Source organism: Ciona robusta, chromosome 2, assembly GCF_009617815.1.
Source record: "Ciona robusta chromosome 2, ASM961781v2".
Classification (NCBI taxonomy): Eukaryota; Metazoa; Chordata; class Ascidiacea; order Phlebobranchia; family Cionidae; genus Ciona; species Ciona robusta.
In genome coordinates this window covers 5,903,304-5,920,108 of record NC_143236.1, presented here as the reverse complement: position 1 = coordinate 5,920,108, position 16,805 = coordinate 5,903,304, and the positions used below count along the sequence as shown (strand labels likewise).

General features: G+C 34.8%; 4 protein-coding genes across 6 annotated transcripts; 3 read left to right on the top strand and 1 right to left on the bottom strand.

Annotated features, from left to right (window-relative positions):
• Nucleotides 1-7: 7 nt before the first annotated feature.
• LOC149740565 (anaphase-promoting complex subunit 10-like) lies at nt 8-3,416 on the bottom strand. Of its 3 annotated transcripts, XM_089872782.1 has the most exons (6): nt 3,398-3,416; nt 1,851-2,069; nt 1,590-1,680; nt 1,135-1,255; nt 860-964; nt 8-490 (listed from the first exon to the last, which is right to left on the bottom strand). In XM_089872782.1, the coding sequence occupies exons 2-6, from the start codon at nt 1,990-1,992 to the stop codon at nt 341-343; spliced, it is 609 nt and encodes a 202-aa protein (XP_089728908.1). In that variant the 5' UTR covers nt 1,993-2,069; nt 3,398-3,416; the 3' UTR covers nt 8-340. The 3 variants fall into 3 exon arrangements, with proteins under 3 accessions (XP_089728908.1, XP_089728907.1, XP_089728909.1); XM_089872781.1 differs by lacking the exon at nt 3,398-3,416 and having other exon boundaries at nt 1,851-2,575; XM_089872783.1 differs by lacking the exons at nt 860-964; nt 3,398-3,416 and having other exon boundaries at nt 1,851-2,591.
• Nucleotides 3,417-3,938: 522 nt separating this feature from the next.
• Nucleotides 3,939-5,523, top strand: LOC149740564 (uncharacterized). Its single transcript, XM_089872778.1, has 3 exons — nt 3,939-4,099; nt 4,265-4,452; nt 4,647-5,523. Exons 1-3 carry the CDS (start codon nt 4,028-4,030, stop codon nt 5,248-5,250), a joined length of 864 nt encoding a protein of 287 aa, XP_089728904.1. The 5' UTR covers nt 3,939-4,027; the 3' UTR covers nt 5,251-5,523.
• A 2,421-nt stretch (nt 5,524-7,944) lies between these two features.
• Nucleotides 7,945-12,836, top strand: LOC149740563 (uncharacterized). Its single transcript, XM_089872128.1, has 14 exons — nt 7,945-8,056; nt 8,116-8,150; nt 8,813-8,924; nt 9,326-9,463; nt 9,562-9,686; nt 9,741-9,952; nt 10,008-10,111; nt 10,223-10,318; nt 10,379-10,674; nt 10,734-10,907; nt 10,963-11,069; nt 11,130-11,232; nt 11,296-11,478; nt 11,556-12,836. Exons 1-14 carry the CDS (start codon nt 7,945-7,947, stop codon nt 11,739-11,741), a joined length of 1,983 nt encoding a protein of 660 aa, XP_089728254.1. The 3' UTR covers nt 11,742-12,836.
• A 1,236-nt stretch (nt 12,837-14,072) lies between these two features.
• LOC149740562 (signal peptidase complex subunit 3-like) lies at nt 14,073-16,477 on the top strand. The gene is made up of 4 exons (XM_089872785.1): nt 14,073-14,293; nt 14,512-14,582; nt 15,163-15,355; nt 16,065-16,477. The coding sequence occupies exons 1-4, from the start codon at nt 14,151-14,153 to the stop codon at nt 16,189-16,191; spliced, it is 534 nt and encodes a 177-aa protein (XP_089728911.1). The 5' UTR covers nt 14,073-14,150; the 3' UTR covers nt 16,192-16,477.
• The last annotated feature ends 328 nt before the right edge of the window (nt 16,478-16,805 follow it).

Here is a 16,805-nt window from a genome sequence, read left to right as displayed (position 1 = left end):
AAACAACTTGTCCGAATTATATTTAATTCTACTCACTATAGCATATTTGAATTCAAACAATTCGCAACACATGTGAATGACGAGTGTAATCAACCGTAACGAGAACTTTGCCTTATGAAGTCGGGGTAGAAAAAAATTAAGCGTGGCGTAAACTTATAAAGTTTTTATTTTTGCAAGATTAGGAACAATAACATCTTTGCTAACACTCATTATTATACGTTTTTTGTAGAATTTTATTACAATTTTACAAAATATCTCCAATTACTGTGCTCTTGAACAGAAACTGGTCGATACACTTTCTCATGAACAATAGGATAAACAGTCGTTAATAAACAATATATCATCGAATTGTGCTAAACATTGCAGCCTCCACACTGCTGAACATGGGTAAACGACAACCAGAGATCATATAGTCTATCGAAGTTGTGTCTTTAGTAGATGCAAAAACTTTAATTTGCCGCATATGTGTATCTCTTCCATTTTGATGATTCTAGCAAAAAAATGACTTAATAAAAAAGTTCAATAATATTAAATGCATAGTTCGTCACTTTTTTAATGGTACAGCTGTAACAGCTTAAAATAATATATAATTATGTCTGAATAAACAATTTCTTGTAAGGGTTGGCTGCCCAATGGCATTTGGTATAATATTCTCATTCTATTTCACATGCCCTGTATCACTAACAAACTACCATATACGTAACTCTGAAGGTGAATAAATTTTTGCGTGATCATCTTAAAATCAATTTTTTGCTTATGAGAAATAAAAAAATATATGTTAATGATCTATACAGTCCAATATACACAGTTGATCAAACAAATAAAGTTGCAGGTCTTTTTCCCCACTATCCTGATGTACCTGTAAAACAGATATTTGCGCCATGAATGTACGAATAGGTTTATCACCAACTTGATTTGGTAATTTAATCCAGACCCATCCTGATGGTTCGTTCACTTCTACTTGCTGTAATTTACAAATAAACAAAAAGTAAAACAGGAGCAATCTACACAGAACACCCACAAACAGCACCAATGTTTTTTTCGTTGATAAGAAGTTTTTAGGGCTAGCCGTAGTGATACCCATAATAATCTACAATATTTTTCAGTTTCTTTTTTTAAAGTTCTATTGTTTACCTCCACTTCACTGAGGTCATTAAAATCATTTCCCACACTGACTGAGAGTCTGCTTGGAGTGTAACTTTCATCTGCTTTATAATCAGTGTACACTCCAACACTATGTATGGTGGTTTTTTGCCTGTTTGGGAAATTTTAAGTTAAAGCACTACGTAAGTGGAAGCTACAACAATTACAAAATTAAAAAATTGGGAAATTTGTTTCTTGTGCTGTAGTTGTTTTAATAGACACCCTACGATCCATATAAAAATCTACAAATTTGATATCAGTCCTTAAAATTAACCTTAAAAGTGGAGCTTTGTTCCAAGGTGCTCACTATAGAAAGAACAGCCCAAAAAGCTGATTAATTAGGAAACTTTTGCTTCAACCTGCCCTTAATTTTTTAGGGCTAAAATACATATTATTAAATTCAGGCAGACAAGTACGTATCAAATTAGAATGTCATACACTCATACTTGAATTGCACGTTCACCATATGCGGTTGTGTTCCATCTGATTGCCAGTAAGTCTCAAGGCTGTTGTCCCGTAGTGAATTTACTCCATAACCTACAATCAAAGAAATGGGTGTTTTAATGTTAAAACTGTTTAAACAAAAGATCTGCCACAATAATTTTAAACTATAACACAAAAAGCAAATAATAGTTAATTATAGATACTGGTTATTCATAGGTTTACAAATTGCGGAAAACATATTCAGTCGAGTTTTGTTTCCCCACCTTGCTTACATGAGGAAACCGACCAAACAGCTTGGTGGCCGATTTCTCTTAAACTTTCTTTCTCTAAAAGTTCGCGGATATCGCTTAAAATGACGTAATTCGCCACTTCTGTTGCATCAGCTGATGAAACATCGTCTGCCATTGTACACGCTTGTCTTCTTAATACAGTATATAAATCTCAGGTTTATTCAACCACCCACAGAATCCAAATCTTAAACAGGGTCCTACTAAAACACGCCCGGCGGGGCCCGGTGGGGCCCGGTGGAAAAAAATATACTAAAACACGCCCGGTGCGGGGCCCGGTGGGGCCCGGTGGGACCCGGTGAGGACCCGGTGTTACGAGTCATACTAAAACACGCCCGGTGGGGGGCCCGGTGAGTATTTCTTGAAAGGGGAGCTTTCCCTATGCAAGAGCCACCAAAATGCGTGTGTGAAACAGAACTTGTGAAAAAATTGGAAGATATTGTCTGTCTTCAAGGCATAAAGATGGCAATTTTCGGTGATAGAAGTTACATTCTTGCTTCGCACGTCATCGCTGAAACAAAATGTGCATAGGAAATAAAACATGATGATGAAAATGGACACGTAATTCGCAAGTCCTTTAATTATCGCTCTGCTAAAACGGAAACAAACGTGGGATCGCGCTACTGAGGGCTTGTCCGAATACGTAAAAGCCTAACACGCTAACTAAAAGACACATCATGTCTAATATTTACATTTTTCGTTTTAAAAGTTACATTGTTCGACTTTTAAAGTTTTTAATAATAAAACTTCGATCAAGTATAAGTGTATAGTACTGTGGCCTAAGGTAGGACACTTATAGCATATATAGTAGGGTGGGGTGGGAAAGATGGGACACCTTTTCATTCTGTTTCTCGTCCCATTTGGTAGTAAGCAAAGAACATTCAAAGAATTATAAAACTATATTCTTACGACTCCCATAGAACGTTGTTAATTGTTTAAAACACGAACAGAAAATTTGGATCTTATGTGCTAAAGGTGTCCCGTCTCCCCCCGTCCTACTATAATATTTAAATATCCTGATCGTGTTTTAAACAATTAACAACAGTCTATGGGAGTCGTGAGGACATAGTTTTATAATTCTTTGAATGTTCTTTGCTTACTACCAAATGGGACGAGAAATAGAATAAAAAGGTGTCTCATCTTACCCCACCCCCTATTAACCAAATTTAACGAATAAACTTTTGCTAAAAATACAGTTCATTATGTAAGTGTACAACGAAACAAACTTCGTACATCCATAATCAAAGTTAATTTTCCAAAAACTCAACTCGGGGGTCTCATTAGGCTAAAAATCTGAATACACGCATCACATTTTGGTGGATCTTGAATAGGGAAAGCTCCCTTTTCAAGAAATACTCACCGGGCCCCCCACCGGGCGTGTTTTAGTATGACTCGTAACACCGGGTCCTCACCGGGTCCCACCGGGCCCCACCGGGCCCCGCACCGGGCGTGTTTTAGTATATTTTTTTCCACCGGGCCCCACCGGGCCCCGCCGGGCGTGTTTTAGTAGGACCGCTTAAACAACTAGATATTTTTAAACAGAATTATGCATGGGTATTTCCCCACTACGAAAGTTGCCATCGGAAAGTTCTTGGATACTTTTTGGGGACCTCCTTGAGAAGAATTATTATTGGTCCAACTCAAATCAGTAATGACAAACCACTTTTAAAATATAATTTGAGTTATTAGTTGAATACTTTTACAACCTTTTTCGGTTATTTAATCTGTATTTATTTCAAAATATTTTATTTTTTTAAATTAAAATATCCTTACGGTCGGATTCACACGAAAACGTTTGAAGGGGAAGTTCAAAGAGATTTATATTAGCTTGTATTGAAGAAATGTTTCTTGACAATGTTTAGTTAATATTTCATCTTCACTCTTTTTCTTTTGTTCGCAGAAGCAATAAAATACTTTAGCCTATATTCAGGACCTATAAAAGCAGTAATTCAAACGTGTTCCTCTTTACACCACCCTACACATATAAAAAAGCATGGTCCGATTCGCATGGCAAAGTTCAATAGGGAAGTTAGGCTATGCCATGTCATTTGCCACCTGCAATCCAAGTGGAAAACAGAAACTGTAAAAAATAAGTTGCAATACAGATGTTAGGCTAAATCTCTTTGGTTTACAGGTTATTTAATATAAGAAGTATGAAAAGCAGCTTAATTTTTAGTGTAATTTCCATGCTCTCTTTTGTCGGAAATGCTGCTGGCATGTTCATGGTAAGATAAATTATATAAATCACTTAAACTTACAAATAATAGAAATTTACCTGTGTATTTTTATGTGCTGACAGAATAGGTTGCATTTTTTACTGACAGAATTTTTAACATTTTTTAAAATCTTCGACACAGACCAATTTTACATATTATAAAATAAATTTACAGATTTGTGGAAAAGGTCAAGTTCTTTTGCGTAACTTTGAAAGTGGTCGCATCAGATGCAGTTTTTGCACAAAGGACCACTTTTACGTAAAGCAATCTCTTTCGTGTGAGCCGTGTCCGGATGAACATTCGACTCCGCGGAATAACACTTTTACTAGATGTCGTCAGAATTCTTTAAAACCCCACGCACGGTAAACAAAAACCTTACTTTATAGAACTGTTGGTGATATTGAAATTTACCCACAAAGTAACATAATATACATGGTTACTCGTAAGCTGGCGCGGGGTGTATGTAACAGAACACTCGTGTTATAACGACTGTCGTTTTTCGGCCACGCAAGGATAAAGAAAGTTATGCATTTATTCATTTATATTATTTTCACAGTTTCAGTATAGCTAGGTTACTTTACGGGCAGTTGCAACATAGCTTGAACTTCGTGGTCCCCGACAGAGCGATTATTGACACGACGACACAACACAACGTCGACACCACAACACTGGAAGCAGATGTTACACATCAATCCTCAACAGAATATGGCCCTTTCTCGTTATCGCTAACAAAATATGCAACTGCGTTTTGTTCGTTTTTACTATGTCTGTCTATTAGTGCGGTTATTTATTTCCACTGTTCAGCGCCAGTTGCCCGGATGCTTCAGAGATGTTGCGGAAGGGGTACAGAATCGAGGAATTTTAAGGCGAAAAAGAATGTACAGCGCAACAACAACAATATTACATTAAGTCAGCCTGCTATAAAAAGCCCAATTCAATCCGAGACTTTGGTTTGCAATTTCGATCTACATAGTGCAAGTCGCGCTGAAATCATGGAGTATGTTCGCAACGTATTATTAGAATACGTATTCGATAGACATCCAGAAGCTTTTGCATCCAAGCGCTGCCATATCGCCGTTGACCGAGCTACAGAAAGATTCGAAACACTTCTTATGAAGCATAACTTGTTGTGCTCTTCGCGGGATAACACGCTTTCTTGAACATGAATAGGGAGAACTTGCGTATATACCCCTCGTAAATACACAAAGCATATGGCTTTTTGAAAGTTGCTTAAAAGTGTAATTCTCTTTAATTGCATGAAATCTTTTGTAGGTATCTTACCGTTTGGTACATAGCTAACCATTTGTACGCAGCTAACCGTTCTGTATGTATAGCCAACCGTTTTATACGTAGTTTACCGTTTTGAATGTAGCTTTATACCGCTCTGTACGTAACCATTTGTATGTATATAGTTAACCGTTTTTATACGCAGATCATTAGGGGCTATTTAAAAAAAAGAAAAATTGTGTAATAAGAAAATCACTGGATCATGAACGCCGAATACCCGGTTGTCTTGTCTTTCATTGGACTAGCCTTGATACTCCTGTTTTTCTTCTTATACTTCCGATCGTACTACATACGAAATCAGAATGTAGAAAAATTCAACTATAAGCAACATGAAAAACTGCAGTTATTTACTTTTATTATCGAAACGATTGTCCAACACCGGGCAAGCAAAAAAACGGGATCCGATTTTATTGAAAGTGGAGAGGCAAGAGCAATTGTCGATTGGCTACACACGGATCTTGATTATTATGCTCCCGACTCTGCTCCAGTTGAATCTGTCGTTAACATCTCTACTCCCAACTCTGCTCCTGATCAATCTGCAGAAACCATCTCTGCTCTTGCTGACTCGGCCCCTGATCATTCTGCAGTAAACATCTTTGTTCCCGACCCTAATTCAGCTGAATCTGTCGATAATATGTCTACGTCCGACTCTTTGCCTTACTCTTCTAACAGCTGTGTTGGTGGCTCTGACAGTATTGGTGGAAGATCTGTCAATGAGTCGGATGTCAGCTTGAACCATGTTCATGTTGATGCAACTGGCAATGCGTATGACTCTGTTACATATGAATCTGATACCCGCTCTACAGTATACTCTGCTGACAGTTTCAGTTTTGAGACTGGTGAAGGCTCCACGAATGTCTCCGATGCTAGCTGCGGTTCCTTGGCTGAAAGTGTCAATTCTGGGCGAATCGAAAGCTACCCGCCACAGCATAGAACACCAGTACAATGTAATGGCTGCACTCCGTTTTATCCAAGTGATCCTTTTGGAATACCTGAAGGCGATGCTGTTTCTTCATCATCGTCGAATGGAACCATGTAAACATATTGTTAATTTTTACTGTACATAAATGACGTAAATTCTTTACTGTACATAAATGGCGTACACAGATACAATTCGTTGGTGGTCTGTTGCGTAAAAGTCTAACGATTTTTTTGTGGTTGTGTAGCGGGGCTGGGACACCTTTTATGACACATAATATCCAAATATCCTGATCGTGTTTTAAACAATTAACAACGGTCTGTGTGAGTCGTAAGGATACGGTTTTAAAATTCTTTGATTTTTTTTTGTCTTCTACTACTAAACGGGACGTGAAATTAAAATAAAATGTGTCCCATCTTTCGCCACCCCACTATATATATATATATCAGTATTGACATGTATTAGCATCAGTTTTTTTTGGCTTTTAATCTTATCTAATAATTTATTTTGTTGGTACTACTTTGCAGCACGCCACTTGCCTTATTTTGTTATATATATCATTCATTGTGCGATACAACTTGTTCCCATGTATTGCGTTTCTTGCGCTACAATACAACTGCGCAGGCGCAGAAGTTGTATTAACAAGTTTTATGTGTGACACGAAATACACGTTTGTAATACCTGTTATGTTTGTAAAAAATTACTATCAAAAATGTTGAACAGTATCTGTATATGTTTATAAGCACAGGTTGTTTTGGAGGAACTGTGATACAGTTGAAGTGTTTGTAGCTTTTACGGCCCGATGCACATCTATATTTGGCAACCTGCGTAATGTCGCAATAATCTACCGAATCTTCGCCTTCTTTTATCGTACAATTCTGTAAAAAGATGTAAGAGAGTACTATGATGAAAGTGTAGCGCTGTCGCTGTTGGGAATGAACTTAACTTATCTTGGACGGCGGAGCAATGCAGACGCTAGTACATGGTTACTGCCAATTTAGACAACCACCACCTAATATATAGAGCTTTTTTACAGTTTCCAATCTTTAGTAATTTGTTTTTAATGTATTTAACTTTAACAAAAAGGCATTTTTAATAAATAATGTACCCGCTATAGTGGACATAGTGGACATGCACTAGTTAAAGGGACCGCCCGCTATATTACTTTATACTCAAAATAACAACCAAGTTGTATTTTTGGGATTGTTCTACTTAGAGTTTCAATGTTTTGTTGCATTGACCTTAGTGTCATCTCCTTTACTACAATATTTTTCCAACCATTTCTATGTTTGCTTTAAAGTTGAAACGTGAAACGTGTTGTTTAGGGTAGACCAAAGAATACTCTACCAAGAATGAAAGGTTGCCCATTGTCACAGATTCGTCACGCTCGATTGCCAAGGCCCAACCTCTGGTAATGCGTATATAAACGCTGTAGCGACAATGCAGTAGTAAAGTGACTTGCTGTGAATGTGTTTTGTATAGTTTAGAGAGCGAATATAAAAAGGTGACTTTAAATCGCTGACTAAGAGTGTGTTTTTAAAGTGCGAATGCAGAAGGGTGACTATAAATCCTTTACTAAGTGTAAGGTTCTGCCTATGTACAAATATTATATCAACGGTAACGGTTTCTGTCAATTTAGAATTTGATCATGGCGCCAAGTAATTGTAGCATACCGAATTGTAAGTACAATAAAAAATGGAAGGTTAAACGAAGTTTATTTGCTATTAAACATCCGGAGTTTGCTAAAAATAAGGAGGAGCGTGAATATCGAACTGAGTTACGTAAAATTATATTAAGTTTGAGGGACCCAAACAATAAGGACGACACCATCTTGGACCAGTTGCACAAGGAAAGGTAAGTTGAACAGTTTTATTATCATATTGTATTAAGTATACTGAGGTAGACCTGTAGTCTAACAACAGCCAGTTAAACAGATAAGTCTATAACATATCAATCTGAATAATTCATGTGTTATGTTTCTTAACAGCGCAGGGATATGTGAGGTTCACTTTAAAGTTAGTGACATTGTTGTGTTCAAGTCATCCAAAAGATTAAGACAAGGGGCATTGCCTACAGAAAATTTACCAAGAGAATTACCACATTGCAAAGTTAGCCTTTTCAGATGTTTTAGGATTTAGCATAGAATACATTTAGTAAATAAAGGGCCAGTTTGAATGTGTAATAAGTGACAGTGATATGCCGTACTGGGTATTAGGTATAGTATTTGAATTAAACAGTTGTGGAGTTAAAGACAATCAAGTCTAATGTAGTCTCTAATGCATATACATGGACCATGATAGTACAGTATATAATAACTGTCATTTTCCAACCACGCGAGGATAAAGCAAGTTACATTCATAGAGTAAAATTGCAGCCACCATATACACACATTCATAAAGTCTATGTCAATTTCCACTTAACTGTACTTGCTACAACTACAAGCAAATATAACATTGTCATTTTTGTTTTTCCTTCACTACTTAATTTGTTTTTTATTAAAATGATGTTCTATTTAGTCAACTCGTCTCCCTCCCAAAGACAGGAACAATACTCCGAACAAAAAAACTATTTACTCTAACAGTGGCCAAATTTTTAAAGCTGCAAAAAGATTATCATCTGAGAGTAAAAGTAAGTTCTTGACACAATAAATATCTGCCTGTTCAGGCTAATAAATTTTAAAATTGTTTTGAATTTACAACAGAAACCTGGGTCTTTTATTATCGTCAAAGTAATTTAATTGCGGAAAAAATGACAGAAAATAATATTACACCAGACATAAGGTACAGTACTAAAACATCTTGCTGTTTTTAGAAATCAAGAAATAAATATTTTTTTCATCTCGTTAGCGTAACATTTGCACAGAATGCGGAAATTTTATCCATTGCATATCATGGTTGGAAAATTGACCAAAGCATTATTCCACTCCAATTTCCCTCACAAGACAGTCTTTCTTGGCTTATAAGTATGGTTAATAATTTGTGATTGCTGTAGCTTGATTTAATTACTATGTTAATATTCTTCATTTTCAGATAAACTTGAGGGTTACAAACTTTGCACTGGAACTGAACATTCAACAAAGAACACCTGGATTCACTTTGTTCAAACATGGGAAAATGACCATGTTCAAAATAAGCAGTGCATCAGGTCTCCATCATGTTTAATCATAGGTTTGTTTGTGAAATACTGTAGTTATATTGTACATGCAGTTTGGGTACTAATTAAGCACAAATAAACTTATATACAAAACTATTTTGTTGTTGAGTAGTATCTGATGAAAACAAAGAGCAAAAGTGCAAAACTTGCTGTGTCTATGAGCGAAAAACAGTTCATAACAAGAAGTCTAATCTGGCTGGAACAACCCCTAATAATCAATGTGATAGTACGGATGTGGTAACTATTACGTTTATTTTTTGTTAATCAAAACCTGAGTGCATGTGATGTTAGGATGAAGAACTGAAAACCCCAAATCCCTGGCTGCAGTTGTTTAATGCTCAACAAGAACAAAATAGAGAAAGAGAAAAAAGTGGACGCAGATACCACCCTGACATTATAAGATGGTGTATAGAAATGTATGCTCGCTCAGCAGCTGCATACAATTATCTTAGAGTAACCGAAGTTGTTGTTTTACCTTCTGCCACCACTTTAAGAACTTATAGGTAAATGAAACATACTTTTATTGCCAGAATATGTTTTTACAAGTCTGTTTTTCAGAAACATGGTTACTCCAAAACCTGGTTTAAATCAGGTGGCAATAGATGAAATCAAACGACTTGGTGGGAATATTGATGCCTATTTAACACTGGATGAGATGAAAAGTAAGCATTTAATGTATTAATTCAATAAAATGGTCAAATTTGTTACCACAAATCAGAAACTTTTATTATTGTGGTATATATACTGTTTTAGTAAAATCTTATTATTATTAGTTCGAGAAAATTTAGTGTATCGAAATGGAAAAGTAACAGGAATGGTGGACTTTGGTGATCGCACATCCGTGGATAAATTGGCTAGTCATATTTGTGGTATGAATCTATATGCATTAGTCATAAATATATTTAATACTGACATAATTTTAATTTTAGTGATATATCTGAGATCTTTTCACAAGACCATTTCGCTTCCTTTATCCTGGTTTCCCACTACTACAACTCCAGCTTTTCAGCTGTGTTCAACATTTTGGGAGGCAGTAGGGATATGTGAAAGTAATGGTGTTAGGATTCACGCTGTGGTTGCTGATGGCGCTTCCACCAACAGAAAGTTTTTTGAATTGCTGGCAGGAAAATTTTCCTCTGACACTAAGGAATTTTATGGTTGTATCAACTCATATGATACCTCTCGGAAAATATTAATATTTTCGGATTTTTGTCATTTACTGAAGGCAAGTTGCATTAAAAAATATTGTGAAATTTAGTGGTTCATAGGACTATCTAATTACAGACAACTCGTAATGGGCTTTATAGCTCAAAGCCGAGCGGAACGAAATACTTTAATAAAAGTGGCAAAGACATCTTATGGTCCCATATAGTTTCGTTGTACAATTTGGATAATGCAACGCTATTAAGTAAAACCAGATTGTCTAACCTGCACATGTTATTAAATCCTTACAACAAGGTAAGTGCTGCTATCAATGAAGAGTAAATTGCATAATGTGCTCCACAACTTTCAGATGAAAGTTGACATTGCTCGACAGACATTGAGCCACAATGTGGCATGTGCTTTGGAAGATATTGAAGGGGCTGATGGCACGGCGGAGTTTATACAATTGTTTCACAAGTATGTTATCATTTAATAAAATATTTATTAGTAATAATTAACTCAATCATTGTAACTCAGATGGTTTACCATAATAAACAGCAAGCGCCCCATAAAGGATTTGAAGGATGAAAATCTGTTGTGGCTGAAAGACCACTTTATTCCTTATCTGATGGAATGGAGGGTAATAGTAGTTATTTATTTAGATTTTATATTTTTTATTTAGATTACAACCTAATTTTTGTAGAGTGAGGTGACAAACATGCACCCGGGAGAAGAGAAGCGTATTCTTGCAAAGCAAACGTTTGAAGGACTTCTCTTCAGCACCAACAACATTTTACCTTTAACAAAGCAGTTGTTGCACTATATTGATGGTGTTCCACTTGGCAACCTCACACAAGATTGCCTCGAAGCCATGTTTGGCAATCTGGTAAATTCTACATACTAATCTAAATCAGTAAGAGTATTCACTTGTATTTTTATATTAACTTGTATTTTTACTTTCAGAGACAATACATGCATCGGAATACAAATCCTGATATATCACAAGTTGGATACGGAATAAATGCTCTTTCAAAGAGAAGAATAATTTCTAAAATTAAAGGTGGCAACACCACTGGTTCACATGGTGCAATTAATGCATGGACGAAAGTTTGTAATGATCCTTTGGGTAAAAGAAAGAAAAAAACATAAACACATAAACATTCATTTTGATATAGTGGGGTGGGGAAAATTGGGACATAAAATCAATATATATAATATATACATGACTATGATGACAGTTTTATTTTTAATTCGGATCTTTTATTTTAAAATTGTTAATAACCTATGTATAATATAAATAAATATATTATGTATAATAAAGTTTATATTTTTGTTTCACAAATTGGGTAGTACTACACCTTATTGCCCTTAAACTACCTCTCGTTAATTTGTCCAAGTGCATGTGACTGAATTTCAAATATATTTGTTATAGTCATTCAGATTATAAATCTTGTTATTATATCAGTATATTATATTTGAATTACTCATTAAGGTGGAAATTATTGAATTACACATCAAATCTTTTAAAGTTTGGCTTCAAATGCCTAAAATTTAAAAATGTAGTATTGTACTTATTGAAACTCTAATTTAAACCAAATTGACACCAGACTATTTTTCTCACAAAACTACAACTAATTTTATCGGACAAAAACAAACTGTAGGAAATATTTCAGCCATTTTACCAACTAATCTGAATTGATTGTTTTAAGTTCACAAACTATGATGAATTCGAGGGTCATAAATAATATGATTTAGCACGTTTATTTTAAGATAGCCTTTCTTTTCATCAATTGTAAAAAATTCTATTTAACACCGATTTTGGGTAATTAAGAACAGAATCGCCTTACTGCGCTTTATATTATAATGAGAATACTATTAAATAATCTTGTAAAATCTTAGTTTATTGGGTTTCAGCAAAAAGAAATTTAAAAAAGTGTCCCACATAACCCCACTATATTATGCTTTCAATGACTTTCGTAGGGCATTCTTCGTCTTTGTCTTAGTGTTCAGTTTGTTTAATATTTTTTTTGCAAAATTATGGCTAAATATTCTCACGACCAATCCAGCAATATAGGTAGTTATTTTAGTACCATCTTCATTAGCCTCTTCCGTAACACAGTTTTGAAATTGCATGAAACAAGCATCATTTAAAACTTTGGATAGTACCCTTGTAAAGTCAATGTCATTAATCATTTTCCCACAGTGTTCTTTATTGTGAATATAATAAATGCGTTCTATAATCTGTGTTACTTCTGGTGTAGGAAAACACAACCTGGCTTTATCATGGTACTTCATTAACTTTATCCAACGGGCATCAGATATTTCCTGCACAAAATAAGGTTTGACCTTTTCAAAAATGGTCTTGTGTTTTAAGCTTGCCTTTTTCACAACATATCCACCAATATATTGTATAACTTCATGCTCTCTGCAACTTATTCCGGCAATCATGGTTTCATTCTTAGTTTCGTTGATACAAAGTATAGTTGAGTCAATAATTTTAATCATCAACTGTGCGGCATAGTGTTGCGGATACTGTAAAATATTTGATGCTTTCCTTGATAGTTCCGGATATTGACTGTATAAGGTATTTTCACTTTTATTTTTGATGTAGTCCTGAGATAAGGTATCTATTAATTTGACGGCTTCGGAAGTGGGAGTTAGGGATGAAAGACCATCAGGGCATTCGACACCAATTTTAAAAAGAGATTGAACAGCACTGTTGAATATTTTAAAAACTAAGCCATTATTAAAGTTGGTTTCAATGACAGTGTCTTCGGCAGCATGTCTTCTCCTTTTACTGCTTGTTGGCTGATTGCATATCTCATCTGCTGGGTTACTTTGCTCAACTTCAGCATCTGGTAATTGGTCCCAATCCTCTATTATATCTTTTATAAAAGCTGCGTCCATTTTAAATATTTACTAAAGAATTAAAATATTTTACTAAAGAAACTGCAAAACTTGAGTGAATCTTAAGGTAAGGAGCGTTTTAGCTAAACAGTAAAATTTGAAATTCTTTTACTTTAACTCGGATTAGTTTATACATTTTTCTACGTACAATTTTGGCTTGGCACTTGGATACCTTTGTTTTTCCACAGAGGTAATTAAGCACCTTCTAATAAAACAAAAGAAACAACGTCGTTGATGCAACTTAGTGATCGCAACAGACGCAAGTACTTTACACCATAACTGTCTGTTATTGTATATGGCGGGGCGAACTCTACCCGCGCAATTCAACCGTGACGAATCTGACCCGCCATCTTTTGGTTTATATTGAATTTAAAGTTGGTTTAAAATGACGAAATTCTTCTCCCAATAGCTCATTTTAAAGCTAGGCACGGTCTTTATACAATTTAAATGTTTGTTTGTTGTCTGAAAGCTTTTTATGAACATAAATCGACATTAAGCTTAAGTCACGTGACTGAAGCTTTCATTCTTGGTAGAGTATTCTTTGGGTAGACCAAGGGAGACAAATTCAGACAATATACCATGAGGAATTGCCTTAAATAACAATATTGTTGCACCATTCAGAACTAACGTATATCAATAGAAATTATAGTCATGAATACATTTCTTTCGCGTTTAAACACGCTCTTTGCGTTCAGTATAAGCGTCGTGGCCGCAGTGACATTTGCTTGTTTTTTGACGACTCATTTTCTGGATTACACACAAGATGTTGAAATAGAAGTCAAAAAAGCAATTGTGTGAGTACAGGATTGATCATTTTTAACATAATAGTTTTAAATTGTAATGAAAGTATACCCTTATCGATTGTAAAAAGTCAATACACTGCAATTACTAAGCTACTGTATAAAATAGAAACTGTCAAAGTCAATGCAGTTATAATCTGAATATTTAATATTAAGCATTGTCATGCTTCGTTGAATATTGTTAATATCATAACACAACATTTCATTTGTAGAAAAAATATGGAAGAATTCTATGTTGGAGAGAAGCATGATCTTGGTCACATTCGATTTTCCCTCAAAGCCAGTATCCTTTACTTTAAAGATCTATTTATTTTTTATCTATATATAATGCATAGAAGTTGCAGTTCAAATCCTGGGTTTTTAACCTTTTTGTTTCACCCCCTTTTAAATCTAGTATACCTGCAAAGCCCACATACTTACTTTTAATATCAATGGCAATTTACGATAAATATTGTAATTTCATTGAATCCCAATATTTATCGTAAATTGCCATTTACAATTTACGTCTTTCAATCAGCGTGAAAGATGTTAATTTTCTTAACCAAAAAATAATAGCAAAATTTAAAACGAAAAAATTTAATAAAACAAACTATATATAGGCTATAGTGATAACATAATGGTCAACAACAAACTATGTGCTATAGTGATAACATAATGGTCAAAGAATATCTATGGCATCCCCATATAAATTCTATGTTTCTTCAAGAGATGCCTCACCCCAATTTAAAAATCCTACACAATCCTAGTGGGTAATCTCTTACTCGTTTTAGGTATTTTACAGTTTTCACACTGCTGCTATTGATAGTTTGTTTAATGTTTATTTTAACTGCTATTGCTGTTTTCCTAAAAATTTTATCCAAAAGACATGACTCCAGTTTTTAACTGGAACTGCAAAGAGCTTTTTCTCTATTTGATGGCAGAATATGAGACACCACGTAACAAAATTAACCAAGTTGTGTTGTGGGACAAAATCATTAATCGTGGAGAAAATGCAGTGCTTGATTTAAAAAAAGTTCATGCTAAATATTATTTCTTTGATGATGGTTCTGATTTAAGGTATATACTTGTTTTTATTGAAAAAATAATGAATGAATGAAAAGCTTATAATTCCTTGTGTGGTGGGGCAATGATAGTTGTTATAGCACAGCTGTTCTGTCTTACACCTTGTTGTGCCACTTACCATATGTGTAACTTCGGTTGTAAATATCTTTTGAAGATCATTTTATTTTGTAATTTATGGATAACAATTTGGACAACTCAAAGGGACCACTTGTTATGACTAATAATTTAGTCGGGCCATACCAAAGCAGAAGTGTCTTTTCCAAAGACACACATACGCACCATGTTAGCAGCGTTGAGTCTTAAACCCATAACCTCTAATCGAGAGACAGGCATGCTAACCATTGTGCTATGGTGCCAAATAAAGGCTTAACTGAGTCCGAGTACTCTTAAGACACAGCTTTTTATAAGATTTGTGCCCTGCGGTGTTTAGTTTTAACTTAGGATAACTTTTTGATTTAGTATTAAATTATCCTTTTTTTGTCAATATTTACACAGATCCTGTCTTTATACACTGTTTCCTTCTACTTACATGGTATATTTTTAAATATTGTTTAGTAACTATTACGATAATTATTCTGTTGTTTTAAACAATATAAACTTTGTTGGTGTGTTCAAATAGTTGAGTTAAAGTTGTTACTACCACAGTTGTATTTAAATTTGATTTTAATATTTTAAGTTGATATGTTAAATTTTGAATTTTCAGAGGAAAAAATATTACCCTCTCTTTGCACTGGAATGTCATTCCTAATGCTGGATACTTGTGGCGTGTGAAGGGCAGACAAGATCTTGGGTACACACTTCCTGACAGCTATGCTGGTTCTAGAGTATAATATAGTCGTTTTTATGTGTGTACTGTTATTGGGAATTTGCGTTTTACAGATACATATCATGCTGTATTGCTATGTGTATCTTGAGCCTAAACATAAAATTGTTTTTTATGTGTTTTCTGTCTTGGTTTGCGACAATTTTTTTGTGCAATACTATGAAATTTGAATCCAACCAAACTAAATGTCTTACTAAAGAGAAAAGTGCATTGTTTGTATTTTTTTTATTTCATTATTGGTGTGTGGATTTTGTGTTTAAAAGATGGATAGGAAATAAACGTTGTTTAATACAGTTGGTATTTTTAAGATGTATGTATAAAGAGTCGAGCATAAAAGTTTCTTACATGAAGTGGAGTTTGTATATAAACATCCATGGCGCCCTCTATAACTTATAGAGGGCGCCATGTAAACATCCATATATGTTTATATACACTCTGATTTGAAGGTAGCATTTATCACTAGATAACTTATAAACCTGTTTTTGTTATAAAACCTGCTGGGTTTTACGCCAAATCCAAAAAAGACGTGCCTTTTGTACAGTTATACTGTTGCATTAGGTTGAAACGAATCGTGTCGCATGAAACAAACCCGGTTGCTGCAAAGGTAATTTTAATAGCGCC

Bases quoted from the DNA above. Each gene is read 5' to 3' on its own strand.
- LOC149740564 (XM_089872778.1), top strand. From the start codon at position 4,028: ATGAAAAGCAGCTTAATTTTTAGTGTAATTTCCATGCTCTCTTTTGTC. The intron at 4,100-4,264 runs GTAAGATAAATT...ATAAATTTACAG, and splicing joins ATGCTGCTGGCATGTTCATG to ATTTGTGGAAAAGGTCAAGT. The intron at 4,453-4,646 runs GTAAACAAAAAC...TTATTTTCACAG, and splicing joins TCTTTAAAACCCCACGCACG to TTTCAGTATAGCTAGGTTAC.
- LOC149740563 (XM_089872128.1), top strand. From the start codon at position 7,945: ATGGCGCCAAGTAATTGTAGCATACCGAATTGTAAGTACAATAAAAAA. The intron at 10,112-10,222 runs GTAAGCATTTAA...TATTATTATTAG, and splicing joins AACACTGGATGAGATGAAAA to TTCGAGAAAATTTAGTGTAT. The intron at 10,675-10,733 runs GCAAGTTGCATT...ATCTAATTACAG, and splicing joins ATTTTTGTCATTTACTGAAG to ACAACTCGTAATGGGCTTTA.
- LOC149740562 (XM_089872785.1), top strand. From the start codon at position 14,151: ATGAATACATTTCTTTCGCGTTTAAACACGCTCTTTGCGTTCAGTATA. The intron at 14,294-14,511 runs GTGAGTACAGGA...TTTCATTTGTAG, and splicing joins GAAGTCAAAAAAGCAATTGT to AAAAAATATGGAAGAATTCT. The intron at 15,356-16,064 runs GTATATACTTGT...TTGAATTTTCAG, and splicing joins GATGATGGTTCTGATTTAAG to AGGAAAAAATATTACCCTCT.
- LOC149740565 (XM_089872782.1), bottom strand. From the start codon at position 1,992: ATGGCAGACGATGTTTCATCAGCTGATGCAACAGAAGTGGCGAATTAC. The intron at 1,256-1,589 runs GTATGAGTGTAT...TTTCCCAAACAG, and splicing joins ATGGTGAACGTGCAATTCAA to GCAAAAAACCACCATACATA. The intron at 491-859 runs GTACATCAGGAT...TTTTTTTGCTAG, and splicing joins CGCAAATATCTGTTTTACAG to AATCATCAAAATGGAAGAGA.